The sequence below is a fragment of the Paramisgurnus dabryanus genome, chromosome 12 (assembly GCF_030506205.2).
Source record: "Paramisgurnus dabryanus chromosome 12, PD_genome_1.1, whole genome shotgun sequence".
NCBI lineage: Eukaryota > Metazoa > Chordata > Actinopteri > Cypriniformes > Cobitidae > Paramisgurnus > Paramisgurnus dabryanus.
Window position 1 is genome coordinate 36,677,441 of NC_133348.1, and position 16,604 is coordinate 36,694,044.

Sequence of the window (16,604 nt, forward strand, 5' to 3'; positions counted from 1 at the left end):
AACGAATTTAGACAGTTTGAACAAAATGCTGCTTGATTAAATGATGTATACTGTAGTGGGGAAATTTGTTTGTGAGGAAAACATACAAATTCAAGAGACAAAATTATTTCCCTAATTTTTTTTTGGCACAAAGTTAGTTAAACAACAAAGTAATTAAATTCTAAAGTATGTATTTAAGGGCTTCACTGTCGAGAAGCTCAGCAATTTGTTAAAATAAGGGTCAATTCCTACTCAGTGATCCACTGAATTTAGCACTTTTAAAAATAAAGACACTCCACCCCTAGTTACAAAACGCAGAAGATGGTACAGTGCGTCACCCTGCGCATATCCAATGTGAACAGTCGCTGGCTGCTCGTGGTCATTGCTCTCTTCTTTCTCGTGCTTTACGTAGAGGTGTCGGACTGGTAACACCCACCACGTTTCCCAGGCTCAGTCATCATCAGGCGATCAGTCTCTTGAAGAGGAACCTGCTTCGATCATCAACAAAATTCCAGCGTGGGTCGCAAAGTGGGACCATGAGATAGATAGTTGTTTTTCTTTCAGCTGACACACAGCTCTACACTGATAGCCTATCATGATAAACACGAACATACGAGAATATGGATTTTTATTTCTGATTTAAAGAAGTCTGCGCCGGGTATATTGCATTAGGCGATCATAAAGACAGTTTTAGATATTTGTATATGTGTCTTCCTATTTGTTGAGTATTCGTTAAAGCGTATTTGGCAATACGGTTTAATTAATTTAAAAGAAGTTAAAAAGAAAAAAACCACAGGACATGGTCTACCATCTCAACGGATTGCGAACAGCACAGTGCTCTTAAACTGGATGCATAAAAGGAGTTAAATCAAACAAATTGTTTCTTTGCGGGACAATAACACTATTTGCACTTAACATCAACAAAAGCTTGATGGCTCAACGGGTACGTTCCTTTACAAATCATTCGCGTTACTGTACATGACAACTAAATATATTCAAAGTTTACATTGATTTTAAATATTTGTATTTTGATATCTAATATTGGGCAAACCACATGTTTATCTACGACATGTGTTTAATTGATGCAGTACGAGGACCTTGCCCACTATGGTGGCGGTATGGACGGAGTCGGGGTTCCGGCGTCGATGTACGGGGACCCACACGCTCCACGGCCCCTGCCGCAAGTTCACCACTTAAACCACGGGCCACCGCCACATACCACTCAGCATTATGGGGCCCATGCACCACACAGTATCATGCCCAGCAACATTGGCTCAGCTGTCAACGACGCACTTAAAAGAGACAAGGACCAGATTTATGGGTAGGCTGCTTTGCTATGTACATAGTCTACAGTATACCATCACATTAACCAGAATTAGAATGGAACGTATGTTTGTTGACACACCATTTACTAATATAGTTAAACAATGGGCTTTTTTAAACCTAGCTTTTAAATATTATGAATGCTGTTTTCTTTAATTAGGCTATGCTAACTATTATAATACATGAAACTTTTTTGCTTTCAGTCACTTTCAGACCCACCTGCATAGTTTAACAATTGTGTGACTGTCAGGGCTATGAAAGTGAAACTAAAATAAAATAATGTCGTCAACATTAATGTCCAGTCAGTGGTAGCCTATAATGTGTTTTTTTTACATCATGTGCGCATTTATGAAAATCATTTGCATGTATTTTTAAGGCACCCGTTATTTCCCCTTCTGGCGCTGGTTTTTGAGAAGTGTGAGCTCGCCACATGCACGCCGAGAGAGCCCGGGGTCGCTGGAGGAGATGTGTGCTCATCTGATTCTTTTAACGAGGACATCGCTGTGTTTGCAAAACAGGTAACAGATCAGCAAATATCAATAATTACTTTATATGATTTTTTACCGGTTAGCTGCACTCAATTAGGGTATTTAAAATTAAATTGGTTAAATAATACTAGTGTTAACTGCTTCACATTTTTGTAAAAGCAAAACTTAAATGTTGTCATTGACTAATATTTGTCGAAGCTGCCATTGTTTTATAATTTTGTCATCAAAAATTTATCCTATAGATACGCGCAGAGAAGCCGCTATTTTCCTCTAATCCAGAGCTGGACAATTTGGTGAGTGTAAAATGTTATTTGATAAATCTCGCAGAGTTTGTCTGCACGTCAGCTTCTAAGCTCTGCAGGAGGATCTTTGTGGGAATTAAAGGACGCTTTAGTGATTATGAGTCCGCGTGTGATCAGAAGGCGTGGGGGTCTTTGCCTGGGGCACCCTTAAAGCATCTACTCTGGAGAAACTTCTGCTATTGTAATAACATGACATAATGTAAAAATTGTTAAAAAAAATTCAGTAACTGGTGATTATAATAATAATTAGCCTGTCCCTTTTAAATGAAAGAAACATAATAGTTACAACAATATTAATAGTTATTACTGCAATAGTATTATTAGATTTTATTGAAAATATTATTGTCATTATTGTTATACTTGTTATTAATGTGAATGTTAATTTTTTTTTCATATGTATTTTTTCTAGATGATACAATCAATACAAGTATTACGATTCCATCTTTTAGAACTTGAAAAGGTATGTTTTTTATGGTTTTGTACAAAAGTAGTTTTATGTCGCTATATTGTAGGTTTTGTATTGGTTTAGTATTTTTTGTTTTGTTTTTGTTTATTCAGGTACACGAGCTTTGCGACAACTTCTGTCATCGGTATATAAGCTGTTTGAAAGGGAAAATGCCTATAGACCTGGTAATTGATGAACGGGATGGATGCAAGTCAGACTTCGATGACCTCTCAGGATCCTCGACAAATCTTGCAGATCACGTGAGTTTTAATTGCCCGCCTGTTACATCATAATATGAGTCGCAATTTGATTGACAAACGGCTTTGCTTTTACTTTCCATGCAGCACAGGCTGCTGTGCCACTGATTTTCCTCCAAAATTCAAGCCACGTTTTATAATTTGGGTTAATCAAAATATTGATCAGAGAAAATTTACTGCATTAAATTATAGGTTTGCATCACCTGCAAAAATATTGAGGTTTAAAGAAATATGGATTCTGTAAAACTATCTGGTGAAATTTATTGACCATATAAATATTCTTTGTTTCCTGGGTGTTTCTACCTCACAGTGTTTGTATTGTATGATTTGTGCATGTCCCTAGTCTTTTTTCTTGGCTTCCTGTATTATACATCTTCACAATTATTATAGTCATAAAAAACAAAGAGAGCGAGAAAGAATAATACAGTTACATATGCTAATTTATTTAAACAATGTTATTTGAATTTATTTGTCTATGCTCTTATATGGTTAAGGCATTGCCCTAGGACATACCTTATTTTAAAAGAGATATGATAGTGATGATCGTGCTCGTGATGTTGGGTGCAGGTGTTGTTAAGGGTCAGAGTTTTCCCCCATTGTCCACCCCTTTGTAGCCTTAATGATCAGTGTTACATTTGCACGTGAATGCGCTATTGTCTTTGAACTGATTGTATTGTTATTGTCAGGCAGGAGGGGAGTTTTTTTTTCACTCAGGACCAACAGTGTGTTCTTTACATTATGCTTCCTATTATCTAAGAACCACCGCTTTGCCACAGGAACAAAAACAGAAAATTAAGAGGAATATAACTTTAAACTTTTCTTAAATTGTTTTAAGGGAAGTACTGTACAAAGGAAAGAGTTTGCCATGTTGTATAGTATAGTATGGTATAGTATAGTGTAGTATAGATGACTCTCTCAATGGATTGCTGTAAATTGATTTGAACATTAGAAGGTGAGGTGAGGTCTAACCACCATACCTTAACTTGGCCAGCTGAATTTTTTTGTACACTTGAAAATTACTTTAATATTTTACTGATGTTCCTGTAATATCTTATTGATTTACAAGTGTTTGCCATGTGACACAAATTTGAAGTAGGTGATGGAAGAAGACAGTATCCTTCAAGAATGTTATTAACGGCACACATAAAAACACACAAACCCACAGACTGCTTTTGTGTGTCCTAATGAGAAAACAGTGAAGAGTCTTATTCACACAACTTTATTGTTGTAGGGGCTTATTCTGGGCTTCCCTATAGAGCTCTTCAGTTGTTCACCATCAGGCAAACAGCTGACGCTAAGGGTCTGAAGAGGAACGGCTGCTGTTTGCCTTCACGTTGAGCCTGTTTATACTTTACATCCAGTTCTAGTTAAAAGGGAAACGCCACTGGTTTCTTGTGCCCATTTACTGTCAGACATTGGAAGAAGCAGTAACTTTGGTCTTATCTACGTTTGTTTCAGTTGATTGTTTATTACTAATTTGGCAGAGGATTTTCTTAGCACGTACAAAATGGTATCTAGACGTTTTACAAAATATACGTTTTGGTGGTGTTATGTGCCGTTATCGTTACTAATGTGGCCTATTTTTTTTCTTCGATACCTGTACCTGCTGTGTGATGTGAACACCTAAACCTCAGAATCCAGCATCCTGGAGAGACATGGATGATGCTCACTCCACGCCTTCAGTCGGCACCCCAGGACCCTCCAGTGGGGGACATGCTTCTCAGAGTGGAGACAACAGCAGTGAACTAGGTAGGAAGATTTTACTTTTACTAGTTGTACTATTACTGTTATTAAATTTTACTATTATAATATGCTTAGTTAAAAAGGCACCAGTTTATGCCATTATCTTAATTTTGTATTATTTGAATTTGAGACCTGAGTTTTTAAATAAAAATGTTATGCTGTGAAACTTATAATTGTTTAAGATATCATTTTCATTCTGGTTTATTGTTTGCAACTAATGGATTAACTATTATGCAGCACAATGGAAGGATGTTCTACAAGACAACATAAACTGAATTCAGTGACCATATTCTAATTCAGAATCACAATTCCAGTGATCTTGCCATATTGCATCATTGTAACAGCATGGAATCTCAAAGACAAAAAAGTATCTAAACACCCAATGTTTGGCAAAACAGCAATGCCAATAGTGTTTTTGCATTGGTACTTTGTCTGCACTAGAGAAAGGCATCAAGGTGGTGGCATTTTTACCAACACCAGGCTTTTTTTAAACAACAGTTGGGGGACATCCAAAGACCACGGCCTTTTGACCCCACAGAGTCTGCATTGAAGAAGGGGAAGAGAAATGACCCCTGCTGGCCTGAGGGACAGAACACTTTAAATACTTGTCACAATGGAGGGGTGATATCTGGGGTGATCAGAGGCTAAGACTGGGTTGGGATCAGGGGCATACCTCTTGCACCTCCAGGAATCACTTTGGTTTGCTGTTCCTGCCTTTATCATTTAAGAGATGAGTAAAGCAAACACCTTTTCCATTACAAGAGAATGAGATTACTGGACCTCTTCAAAGTCCCTGTCTCTTGTATGGGGGGGGGGGGGGCTTTGTTGCTGGTACATCAGTAGAAGTTCCTGCTGTTGAGCAACCTCATGTCTTCACATAAGGTTATTGGGTCAGGAAAACGAAGAGAGTGAGCGAAGCTCTCAAAGACCCACGTTTGTTGCTGCGTCTATTGTATATAACTGCTGATTCACCCGTGAAGTGTTTTTAATAGTGTGTGTGTGTGTGTGTGTGTGTGTGTGTGTGTGTGTGTGTGTGTGTGTGTGTGTGTGTGTGTGTGTGTGTGTGTGTGTGTGATCAGGGGTTTTTACCCAGCTATCCTAAACGTGTGTTTTGGTGGGAATGCTGAGCCTAGGAATGTCCATCACAAAGGCCAAATAGAGAACAAAGGGAAGCTGCAGGACATTCCAGCCCAATGTTCACCTCTATGGCTACTGAAAGACAGAGGCTAAGACAGGATGTTTACATTTATATCTAAACCTTCAGTGAAGGTTAAATCCCAGCATGATGTTTTACATGAGCATAGTGGACCAACAACAAGTGTCTAGAACTGATGTCTCTGGGTAACATGACATATCCAATATAAGCCATTGCTTACTGTCAATACCAACTATGTACCAATCCCATGGTCCTTCAGATCATAGCATGACCACAAGGGACAAGAGGCATCTAATCAATATGCTTTAAGCGAAACGATTAGCGAAAAAAGATCATTTGTGTTGGTCAAGTATGTTTAGTAATTATCCAGTCTGTTGCGTCCGGTAGTCAGAATTATGCCCTCCTTGGAGAACTATAGTAAGTGATAGATTGAGGTCATAGTGAGCTCATTAAGCAAGCAAATAGGATTTATTCTGTGATGCATGTGGGGTGGCAGTCATCAGACCCGGCTAGTTTGGGCTAAGCCCCTTTGTCTCCAGGACATTTATCTATATCAAGTTCACCTAATTATTGGCATCAGGAGAACACTCAGCATTTTCGTTTCAGACCTTGTCATCTTTCAGATGGTGAAGGTATCTGATGTGACATGCTTTCCATCAAGGTTGGACTGCAGAATTGTGGGAAATGGGTACAACCAAACTTAACATAAAAGTTGCTATTTGGTTGTTATTTTTAATCGCTTCATTCTTTTTATTTCCTGAAAGTAAAAACCAAAGACTAGAGGCCTCTTCTCAATGCCTTAGGGTGATGTTTTTTTCCTTAACAGCCTCAGGGCATACTCCAGCCTTCTTCTTGGCTGCTGTGGCCCCCCTCTGCGCAAAGCGTGCAGACTCTGAGCTGGGAAGTGAGGTAGGGCTCGTGAAGCTGCAGAGAGCAAAAAAGAGTACAGTCACTCAGGCAGCATGGGCCAAGTTGCCAGGGAACCGTCAGAAGCGATTAGCGTCGGGTTGGATCAGCCCTGCGGCCTTCGTTTTCTAGAACAGGAGGAGAAAGAGAGGCATGGCATGGGGGGCTGTTTAGGTCCTTCCTTGGATGTGGGTTGTTTTAGTCCTTTCTTAGAAGATCTTGGCTCATCTATTTATCATTTTTACTTTTTCTAGCATATTCCCATTTTTCTGTTTATTTTAGTCTATGTTACAATTATTTTCATATTTTTTTCTTCTGTATTATTCTTTAACAAAAAACTTTTTCATACCTACCAGAAAATACTTTTTACATCTTTACAACCCTTTACAACAAGTTTTATTTTTTTTAAAACACACCCTGAACATGCAAACTACAAAACTAAGAGTAAGAGAAATAACCGTCTTGCACCAACTGAAAGCGTGAGACCTGCTTATGGCTTGCATTTTGATCACAGCATCAGTCTGCTAAAGTCCATCTACAACTCCTTGTCTTATATTTAAATGTCATTATTCATTAACTGAAATATTAATGCATGAATATGCTGCATACAGTCGCCTTTGATTGATGCATCCTTAAAAACAAGGAGACACAGCAGGGCCAATCTTAAAAAAAGTAGGGTTGCTGTCCCGCCTCTGGGGAGGAGTCCCTCAGATACATTATTCACACACCCTCCGGGCAGGCTTTCAAGGCATCTCTACCCTCAGGGCAAGAAAAATAAGCATGATGGTTAAAAGTAAATCATCTTGCCTGATGCACAGTTAATGGAAGAGGGAAAGAGGGATGGAAAGAAAGGAAAAGAAAATAGTGTGGGGAGGGAGACGGAAACCTTAGTTTAAATGTAACCTCCTGTATTGGATGAAAAAAATTCATTCTGATTTTATTACAAAGCTCATAGTTCAAAATGCAGAACAGAGAAAATCATAGAATTATTTTTGTCGTTTAACTCTGTTTAGCATTTCAAACTGTTCCCTTAAAAATAGAATCCATAAAGAGAATAACATCAATTATCAAGACTGATTATGTTTGGGATCCTGTGGCTATCCAAATGCTTTAACAACTAGTTATTCAGTTATGTTAGTTGCAGTTATCACTCCCATAAACAGCCAAACTATTGTGTACTGAGTATTAGCATGAAGAAGAGATTGAAATCTGTATTGTTACTGCATTATGTACATAGTCACTAACACAATAACACCTTGCACTGGCCACAGTAGAATTTGTATATAAACAGAAAATTTATAGGAATGTATGTACTTTTCACACACTGTTAGCAAGTAACTAGTATTCTTAAGTTAAATATAGCAATAACTAGCAAAGTTATTCAGATGAGCTTTGCTTTATGTTTTTCCCAAGCTATATTCTGCTGCTCAGATGAAGATCATATATTCTCTTTACAGTGCCAGGTCTCCATTCCCCATTCAGACATGGAGCTTGGACATTCATTACTTCATGTCAAAGACAGAACTTACATTGAATTAATAGCACTGGGGTCGGTGCAATGCTTGAGATCTCTAACAATGAGACAGAGAGAGAGGGATAAGACATAAATAGAGGGAGGGATGGCCCTCCGTCTCACTCTGTTTATTAGCATCTCCTCTCACTGCATGGATACTCCTGTTTGCTTGGTCCTTGTGTTATTGTTGCCAATCAAAACAAGCCCCACGTTGCTCTATCGCGATGTGTTTGTGAGTGACACTGGTGATGTGCATGATCATCTATGCTGTGCTGAAGATGGTACTTTATCTCATTAAAGTAAATTTGATCTTTCTCTGCTTTTCCTCCTGTTCTGTTACACCCTCTCACCCCCATGCTGTTGCTTATCAGGGGATGGTTTGGATAACAGTTTGGCATCTCCAGGCACAGGGGATGAAGATGACCAGGACAAAAAGCGGCAGAAAAAGAGAGGAATCTTCCCAAAAGTGGCAACCAATATTATGCGGGCATGGCTTTTCCAGCATCTCACAGTAAGACATTTTCAACTGATCCCAGTAGTATCAAAAGTCTTCGAAAATTGGGCTGCCATGTCTTAGCTTAGAATCCAAGTGTAACTGTGCTGACCTGGGTCTGATGAGTCTTTTTGTTAATCAGCTCAGCTGCCTGATCCAAACTGCATTAAAACTAGCAGGATGTGTTATTATGTTTCTTAATTCACCCATCAAATTAAAAAAAACTGAAACTGTTCATTTTAAAGCAAGTATATACACCAAAACATGCATAATTTGTGATATTTATGACTCCCTCAATTCTCGGCACATTGTGAAAATTCCTAAATTCCCACCATTCTCTTCCATCTTCCTGTTTTCCATTCTTTTTCTGAATTCCTGCACTTTCTAAGGGCTACACAGGTCCTGTACACATAGTAATCCTTTCCCTTTTACCCACCTTTAGAGTTTAGGGATAAAAAGGGAGAGCCTAATTGAATTATCCTCTCTCTATTCCCAGCTCCTTTTCAGACCGATTTGTGAAGCAAAAGTGTTTCCCATTGCAGAATGTGTCCTCTGACAAAAACAGTGTTAAAGGGGACTTTGGCCTTTGAATGGCCCCATTGCAACACCCAGGCGATCATGCATTCATTTGGGGTTGGGGATGAATGAAAGCTGCAGGATTACATTTTGTCGGTTTTTTACTTTGAGCCAGTGTGCAACATTTTAGACTGGGGGTTCTTACATATGGCCAAAGCCTCCACCTTTTGTGAACTATTCAGAGGTCTATGATAAAGAGCCCCTGTGCTGCCAATCTTAAAGAAAGGTGGAACATTAAGATTCAGTTGAACATTACAGTTATAACTGTTAGATTCACTGGAACAAGACACAGGGATCTCAATTGGCATGCTAATCAAGACAAAGAGGGGGCTTCTTTATAAACATAAGTGTAATTAATGCAAATATGACTGATTCCTAGAAACCAAAGCACTTAGAGATGCTTAAAAAATGTCAGACATCTTTATCATTAACCTGTTTTGAAAATGTAGATGAACACCTGTTATCCTCAAACAGCTCTTAAAAATGTATCTAAATTAGCTTAACTGCAAACAATCACGGTTAAACTGAAGCTAACATTTTCTGATAAGGCTTTAAAGATGGACCCCAGATCACAGCACAGATTTGACTATCCCTAGGGTGTGTAGAAAGGGGTGGGGTTTACAGTAATTTATCAGCAGAATGACAGCTAGCAAGCCAGGAGGTACTGTCAGCAGCATCATCATGGTGTTCGTTAGAAAGTCAGAGAGAGAGAGAGACATATAACAGGACTCATCCTGCACCAGAAGGTGGGGCCACGACAGTGCCAAAATTGGTGTACACCCACGACCTTCTTCTGTCTATACATTCACCCCTGCTTGCCATCTGCTGCCCTCCCTCTGCACTCACAGTGAGAGCAAAAGGACCAGGGGCCAAGGGCCACCAATGGCCAATCCCTATTCAACCCTAAACAAAACTATCCATTGTCTCTCTTTCACAACCACTTGATCATTTGTCAAGTAATGTCAAATAATGTCAAACAAAACCATGAGCACTCAGCCAATAACACGGAAAACACAGGAAAAATTCTCAAACTTAGTAATACAATATGGGAAGTCTGTTAGACATGATATAATTTTCTGAAAGACTTGGATTCCATAGTTCTTTCACAGACTGTTTTTTTTATGTACTTAGTCATTTAAAAACGCATTCAGAGAAAAAAAAATAGAAAACATTGATTCCCTTTTTAAATGGAGACTGCCATGACATAAATATATGACATTTAAATGTTATCACTGAATAAATCCTGACACTCATCTTTTCATTTTCAGCACCCATATCCATCTGAAGAGCAGAAGAAGCAGCTAGCACAGGACACAGGACTTACCATCTTACAAGTGAATAACTGGTGAGTAACCTTAACCTTTGACTTTTGATTTGAGTCATTTGTCTGACCCCTCTGCATTCAGAAGGGTTAGGGGTCTCTGTATCATTTCCATTTCAAGCCCAGTGATCCTGATTTCTGACACTTTTATTAGATTGTTCATGCCCCAACAAGACAAGTAAAAACAAGAATAGCGGCAATGATTAGGTTGTGAAATGTTTTAGTCGTGTATTAACAATATTGTTTGATAATAAGATTACAATAAATTTTAGCCATGTTAAATGTAACCCTAATTTTTTGGATATCATAATGCCAAACACGTCTAATCTGCATTAGGCCTACTTTTAGACAGGCAACTCTCATGTGCATTTGTTAAATTATCTAGGCTATATATATATAATCTATAAAGTCTGTCCTTAATGCATTTTTGCGCTCTTGGGAAGCAATTACTTACCGAATTTCAAATGTTTTTCTTCACTTTTACAACATTATAATTTACATTTGTATGTACAATGTCTAATATCGGTTTGATTTACTTAATCACATACTGTCAAAATAATTGTTTAGTTGTCTGTCACTGAATTACTTAAAAAGAGCTGATTAACTTTTTAAATCATTTAAAAGCATGACATACTTAATGTAAATCTGCAATCAGAGGTCACGTTAACAAAAAATCTTCCATCTTTGACGGATGTTTTTGAGCTGTGATGGAAAATCCAAAAGCCATCCGTCAAATTTGACAGATTACACTAAGGGTAGGCGAATGTATTGTATCTTGTAGATCTTGTAGACTTAATTCCCAGCCCTCTCCAGTTGGTGGCAAGTACGCGTTGTACGCGGCGTTGTGGCAGTTCTGCCAGGTAGCAATTAGTAAGCACAGGTCTCAAAACTCTCTCGCGATACTTTTATGTCATACACTGGTAGATATGCGCAGTGCTGCTGAAGTTTGACACCCTGCACTGTGATAGAAGAGCGCGAAAACAGCCTCCAGAAGAAAATTAAAACTGCCTCAAGAAGTCGCCTGCCGAGGTAGGCCTACTAAAGACACGAAAATAGAGTCTGCATGAGTTTTTACATGTTTGTTCATATCGCAGATATTTCGACTCATCTGTTTTCTTTATATTTGCCTGTTCAGGCACAAGGTCTCATGTTTTACCGCCTCCGCTTATTGTGGAAAAAAGCATGTAATGTTGAACATGTAATGTGATGCACAGTCACTGTTCTGGTCACAAATTGAAACACATGTTTTAACTGATATGCTCGTCTTGTAAATTGTTAAAATTGTAACATTTTAAGTTGTTAAATGTTAACGATACAATAACAAAATTATTTTCATTGGATAATATCTGATTATGAAGGAATTTATGACCCTGTCCAGACAATGAATAAAGTCTAACGCAACCTCTGTCTGCAGTTCTAATTTTATTTAAAAATTTAAATAAAATATAAATTATTATTATTATTATTATTTTCTTTGTATATATACAAAAAGTATTTACAAACTTTTGGCAGAGATCTATTGTCTGTGAGCAGTAGGCCTACAACAAAGCAAGTAGGGGAATTTTCTATCACTCTTTTATGGACTGTTCAAACTTATGGATAAGTCTAAATACTGTAGCATCTTAAAACAGTTAGGTTAAGCATTCCCTGCGGCTATGGGACCAATGTTATATCAATTAAATATTTATTGAGCAATGATCCTTTTATTTGATGCTTTATTATATTGCAGCAAGATACATATCTTTAGCTTTGGAGTGATTAAAGCAAGTCTTTAAAATAGAGGTTTACTTTGGAGTGATGTGGATTTTTTTAAATGTGTTTTACAATGATTCTCCCTTAAAATATTTCTCAGAAGTAATTTGTTAAAGGTGTTCAATTATATTTTTTAATAAAGCATCTGCTTGTTTACATCATAAATTACAGTATTTCTTCTGTCTAGCACTAAAACAGTGCATTACATTTTTTGTGGACTCTTGACGGGTCCATTAACCCAATGGCCCGGGAGAAATCGCAATGCATTAATGAATATTTCACAGTAAATCAATGCAAAAAGCTCATAACAGTAAAAGTCCTAAGTGTTAAAATAACAGTAAAATATACTGTGTGCAGTCAGTAATATAAATAGATTTAGTAAATGTGTTGTCTTTTTTCTGTTTGATAGGTTTATCAATGCTCGAAGAAGAATTGTGCAACCCATGATTGATCAGTCAAACAGAGCAGGCAAGGATCTATTTCCTGTCACATCTCCCCAGTTATTCCAAACAGCCTGTGCAAAGTTAACCGTACATATTTCACATACATAATGCATTTGTTTTCATTTTTAGTGAGTCAAGGAACCGCTTACAGTCCTGATGGTCAACCTATGGGCGGCTTTGTTTTAGATGGCCAACAGCACATGGGTCTTCGGCCTGGTGGTAAGTGATGCATAAATAATAAAAATTACTCCTCACATTAGTCAAATTCAGTGTGACGTTATTGTGTTATAAAATCTGCTTAACATTTGCATGTGTTTTATTGTTTTTTAATTTTGTTTCTCTATGACACAGGTCCCATGGGAGGTATGGGTATGAACATGAGCATGGATGGACAGTGGCACTACATGTAAACTTCTACATTCTGAAAACAAATGTAAGGATAGTTGTTATTTAAAATAGCCATTTTCTATCTCTCTTCCTGCATTTGAGATCTTATTAGGGTGGCAATTCTCCTTCCAACAACCAACCCCACCCCCCCTTGCGTGCACACACACACACACACACACACACACACACACACACACACACACACACACACACACACACACACACACACACACACACACATACACCTTAAATCCCAGGCTCCATCTCTGCTTGCCTGTCTCTGACAGTCCACAAATCAAGACATATCACTCGCCGCGGGCGGCCTGGCATGGAGAATTTTATTTAATACCCACACTGTTCTGCCCAATGAGCCCCTCCATAATGACACTTACCTTGATTAATAGAGCTCTTTATATGTAAATAGGCACCGCATCCAGTTTTCCATTCACAGCCCCTTCCTATCATATAACAACCTTAGCCTCTGCTAATGAAGGAAGAGCAGAGGGGAGGTGAGCCTGGGCTAACACCCCCCACCGAAACCACAGACACATAGAGATATCATGAGCTCTGGCTTGCAGGTGCCAGATACATGCAGACCAAATAATTTCCAGACTATTTAATCGTACCTTTTAATTGAATCATCACCGAGTCGTTAACTGTAATTGTGTCATTTAGAGGAATGTTTCCAGTTTTTAATTTTTCCTGGTTAAACACCATATGCTGGTGGATCATTGGGATCATTATGCAGATCTGTTTGCCTGTTATGTGTGAAGGTTTAGGCATAAATCGGAGAGAGTCATGATCTTAGAGGCAGATTTATATTTGCGTTCTAAGCAATTGATCTCAGCATAATGTACTATTTATTTTTAATTTTTCAAACTAAGTATATAGATGTGTGTAAATTAATTTCTCTTTATCTGTTTTTTTTTTTGACAGTGTTATAGGTTTTTATGGTGACCTAAGGCATGAGGAACGAGTGAGTCAATTTGACATTTTTCAAATCTGATCACATCCCTGTCAAACAGCAAATACCTTCTCTATTTATGGGAACTCAAACCTCATCAAACTGGCCATTATAAACCCAACCAAACTACTGTGCAAAAGAGGACCAGCAAAAAAAAAAAAAAAAAAACAGACAAACCTGAAGCATTTTTGTCAAAAGAAAGACTTTTGCAACTGGGATACTGATTATTTCTTTTTTAAATTATTTATTTATTCTTGTTACTCTCAAGAAGCACAGGGACCAGAACATTTGTGCACTTTGGCTCAACTCTAGAGTGGCTGCCCCAGAAAATATTTTGTTCATATCTGCTCATTTACAGCAAGTGCACACCCTCATATTAAATGTATTTGTCCTCCTAAATACACAGAAGTGAAATATATTAAAAATGTAATGTTCACCAAGAAATGAGTGTATAACTTTTTTTGAAAAAAATTGTTCAATGTTTGGACTGGTATTGACTAGTTTTAGACTTTCACTTTTATTCTAAATATTAAATACTGAGAAATGAAACAGTTGACACAAATTCCAGTACCTGAAATCACAAATCCAGTACCTGAAGTATTTTTCAGGTGGAAGGATAGTATCATTGAGGAAATTTATTGTTAATTTTATATGTTGAATTGGGATAATTCTCTTGTAAAGTATGTCTGGAGGATTAGATATGTTTCATTGTACATAATTGTGTACATTTTATTTGTAAAACACATCATTGTAAAATCGGCATTCGGTCCAGATCTGTTAAGAAATAAGATGGGATATTGTACATTTTTTCTCACTCCTAGTTTTCTCTACGGAAATGTCAAAGTTTGCTGAATGTGATTTACTGATAAGTTAAATCAATCCTCTTGTGCAGTCATTTTCCTTTTAGAAGTGTTTTAAAAGCAGCTCTTCAATATTTCTACACAATCAAATGTTGAATTCTTGTAATAAAGACTTAATTTTCAAAATGTTAAATCTCTTGATTTTAATGCTGTCATGTCTTTTTTCTGGTATGCAGAATGTGTATCAGTGTGTAGGTTTGGTGCAAAATCAAATATTGTATTTACATTTAATTTGTAATTCAATACTTTGTGAGGAAAAAAGAGAACGAAACAGTTATTTCAAAGTTATATGTAAATATCACGGAGATACATTAAAAATTTTTGAACATACGAACTATAACACCAATTGTAATAGCACATAATTTATATATAACTGAAAGCATCATGAGTAGGTGGGGAAATTATATCATTAGCGCATGAAGTATTCTCTCTAAAATCGACTAAGATTTGTTTGGAGGTATCTTTTAAATGTTGAAGCTATTATGTGAAGAAATAAATCACATATTTTTTATCATTCGATGGGCTCTCCCACACATAATTTCTCAGAAACAGCCAAACCCTGCACACTTATTCATCTCGAGGATATCTTTTAAACGTAATTTTGCGCTGACATTTTAAATGGTTTTCTTATGCTGTTTGATATCGTAGCTAAGACTACTCCTCCAGACATTTCCCTGACTATTTCAGCCTAGCTGTAGTTTGTTTCTGTAGCCTGCAGTAGTGTGAAAACGGTGTACTTTCGTGGTCATTTATCAATGTCAGCGGCGTAACGATCTCTACTGCAGTATTGATGAGGAGAATTACATTGGCGCTGGAGGATAACCCATATTAGGCACACGCGCACACACACACACAAAGAAAAAACTTGCAATAACGGGAGGGCTAATGCCACTGAATTTAATATATTTTTGCCATTATAAAATTATTTTAATTGGAATTTCTTTTTAGCTTTTGCTTTCTTTTCCTTTATTTGTTTTAAATAAAATGAGGCCACGATAATCTCAAAATTCATTCAAGAAAGCATGAAATAATGTTTGTAGGTCTATAACAATTTTATGATATGACAAATAATATATAATAATAACAACATGTGGGCGTGTATACATTTGGCGACTGGGTGGGTATTATAAAATGAGTGGCTATTAAATTTTTTTGTGGAGTTTAAAATGTTAAGTGGGTAAAATGTCTTTCGAAGATATTTCATACTAAGATAATGTAGTATAAATATTGCTTAATATTAATATGCTTTGTGCTTCTTTAACATATAAAAATTCTAATACCGAAATGACATTTATTTTTTTAAGATCTTTTGTTATCTTTACCAGGGACAATGTTGAAACAAATAACTCAAATGGTAATTTAAGATGTCTTGGTCAGCGATAAATTCGTTGTGAAAGCTGCCGGAAACAAAAGCATAACCACATTAAATATGGGTTGTCTTTTCCAACACTGTGGAACATGGAGTTAGGAAAAACGAAATAATAATTTAACCTTCATAGTATTTTCCTTTCGTTCTTAACCAACATTTTGTATTAGCTTTTACTGCGACGAAAAACGATTCTAATTCTGTGCGACCCTGTATAAGAACGTGACCCTGCCTATGAAAACTCAATTTGAGTAAAAAAAATATTGTAATTTAGCCTACTGTTTCTACATAGAATGTTCTTTACAGTAATTTTATCAAAATATAACCTTT

General features: G+C 37.1%; 1 protein-coding gene across 2 annotated transcripts; it reads left to right on the top strand.

Moving 5' to 3' along the window:
* Positions 1-363: 363 nt before the first annotated feature.
* On the top strand, positions 364-15,041 carry meis2b (Meis homeobox 2b). Of its 2 annotated transcripts, XM_065263764.1 has the most exons (13): positions 364-922; positions 1,068-1,300; positions 1,679-1,820; positions 2,033-2,083; positions 2,502-2,552; positions 2,651-2,797; positions 4,429-4,543; positions 8,484-8,623; positions 10,450-10,526; positions 12,664-12,722; positions 12,827-12,916; positions 13,049-13,130; positions 14,021-15,041. In XM_065263764.1, exons 1-12 carry the CDS (start codon positions 911-913, stop codon positions 13,105-13,107), a joined length of 1,176 nt encoding a protein of 391 aa, XP_065119836.1. In that variant the 5' UTR covers positions 364-910; the 3' UTR covers positions 13,108-13,130; positions 14,021-15,041. The 2 variants fall into 2 exon arrangements, with proteins under 2 accessions (XP_065119836.1, XP_065119837.1); XM_065263765.1 differs by lacking the exons at positions 12,664-12,722; positions 12,827-12,916; positions 13,049-13,130; positions 14,021-15,041 and adding an exon at positions 11,427-12,629.
* The last annotated feature ends 1,563 nt before the right edge of the window (positions 15,042-16,604 follow it).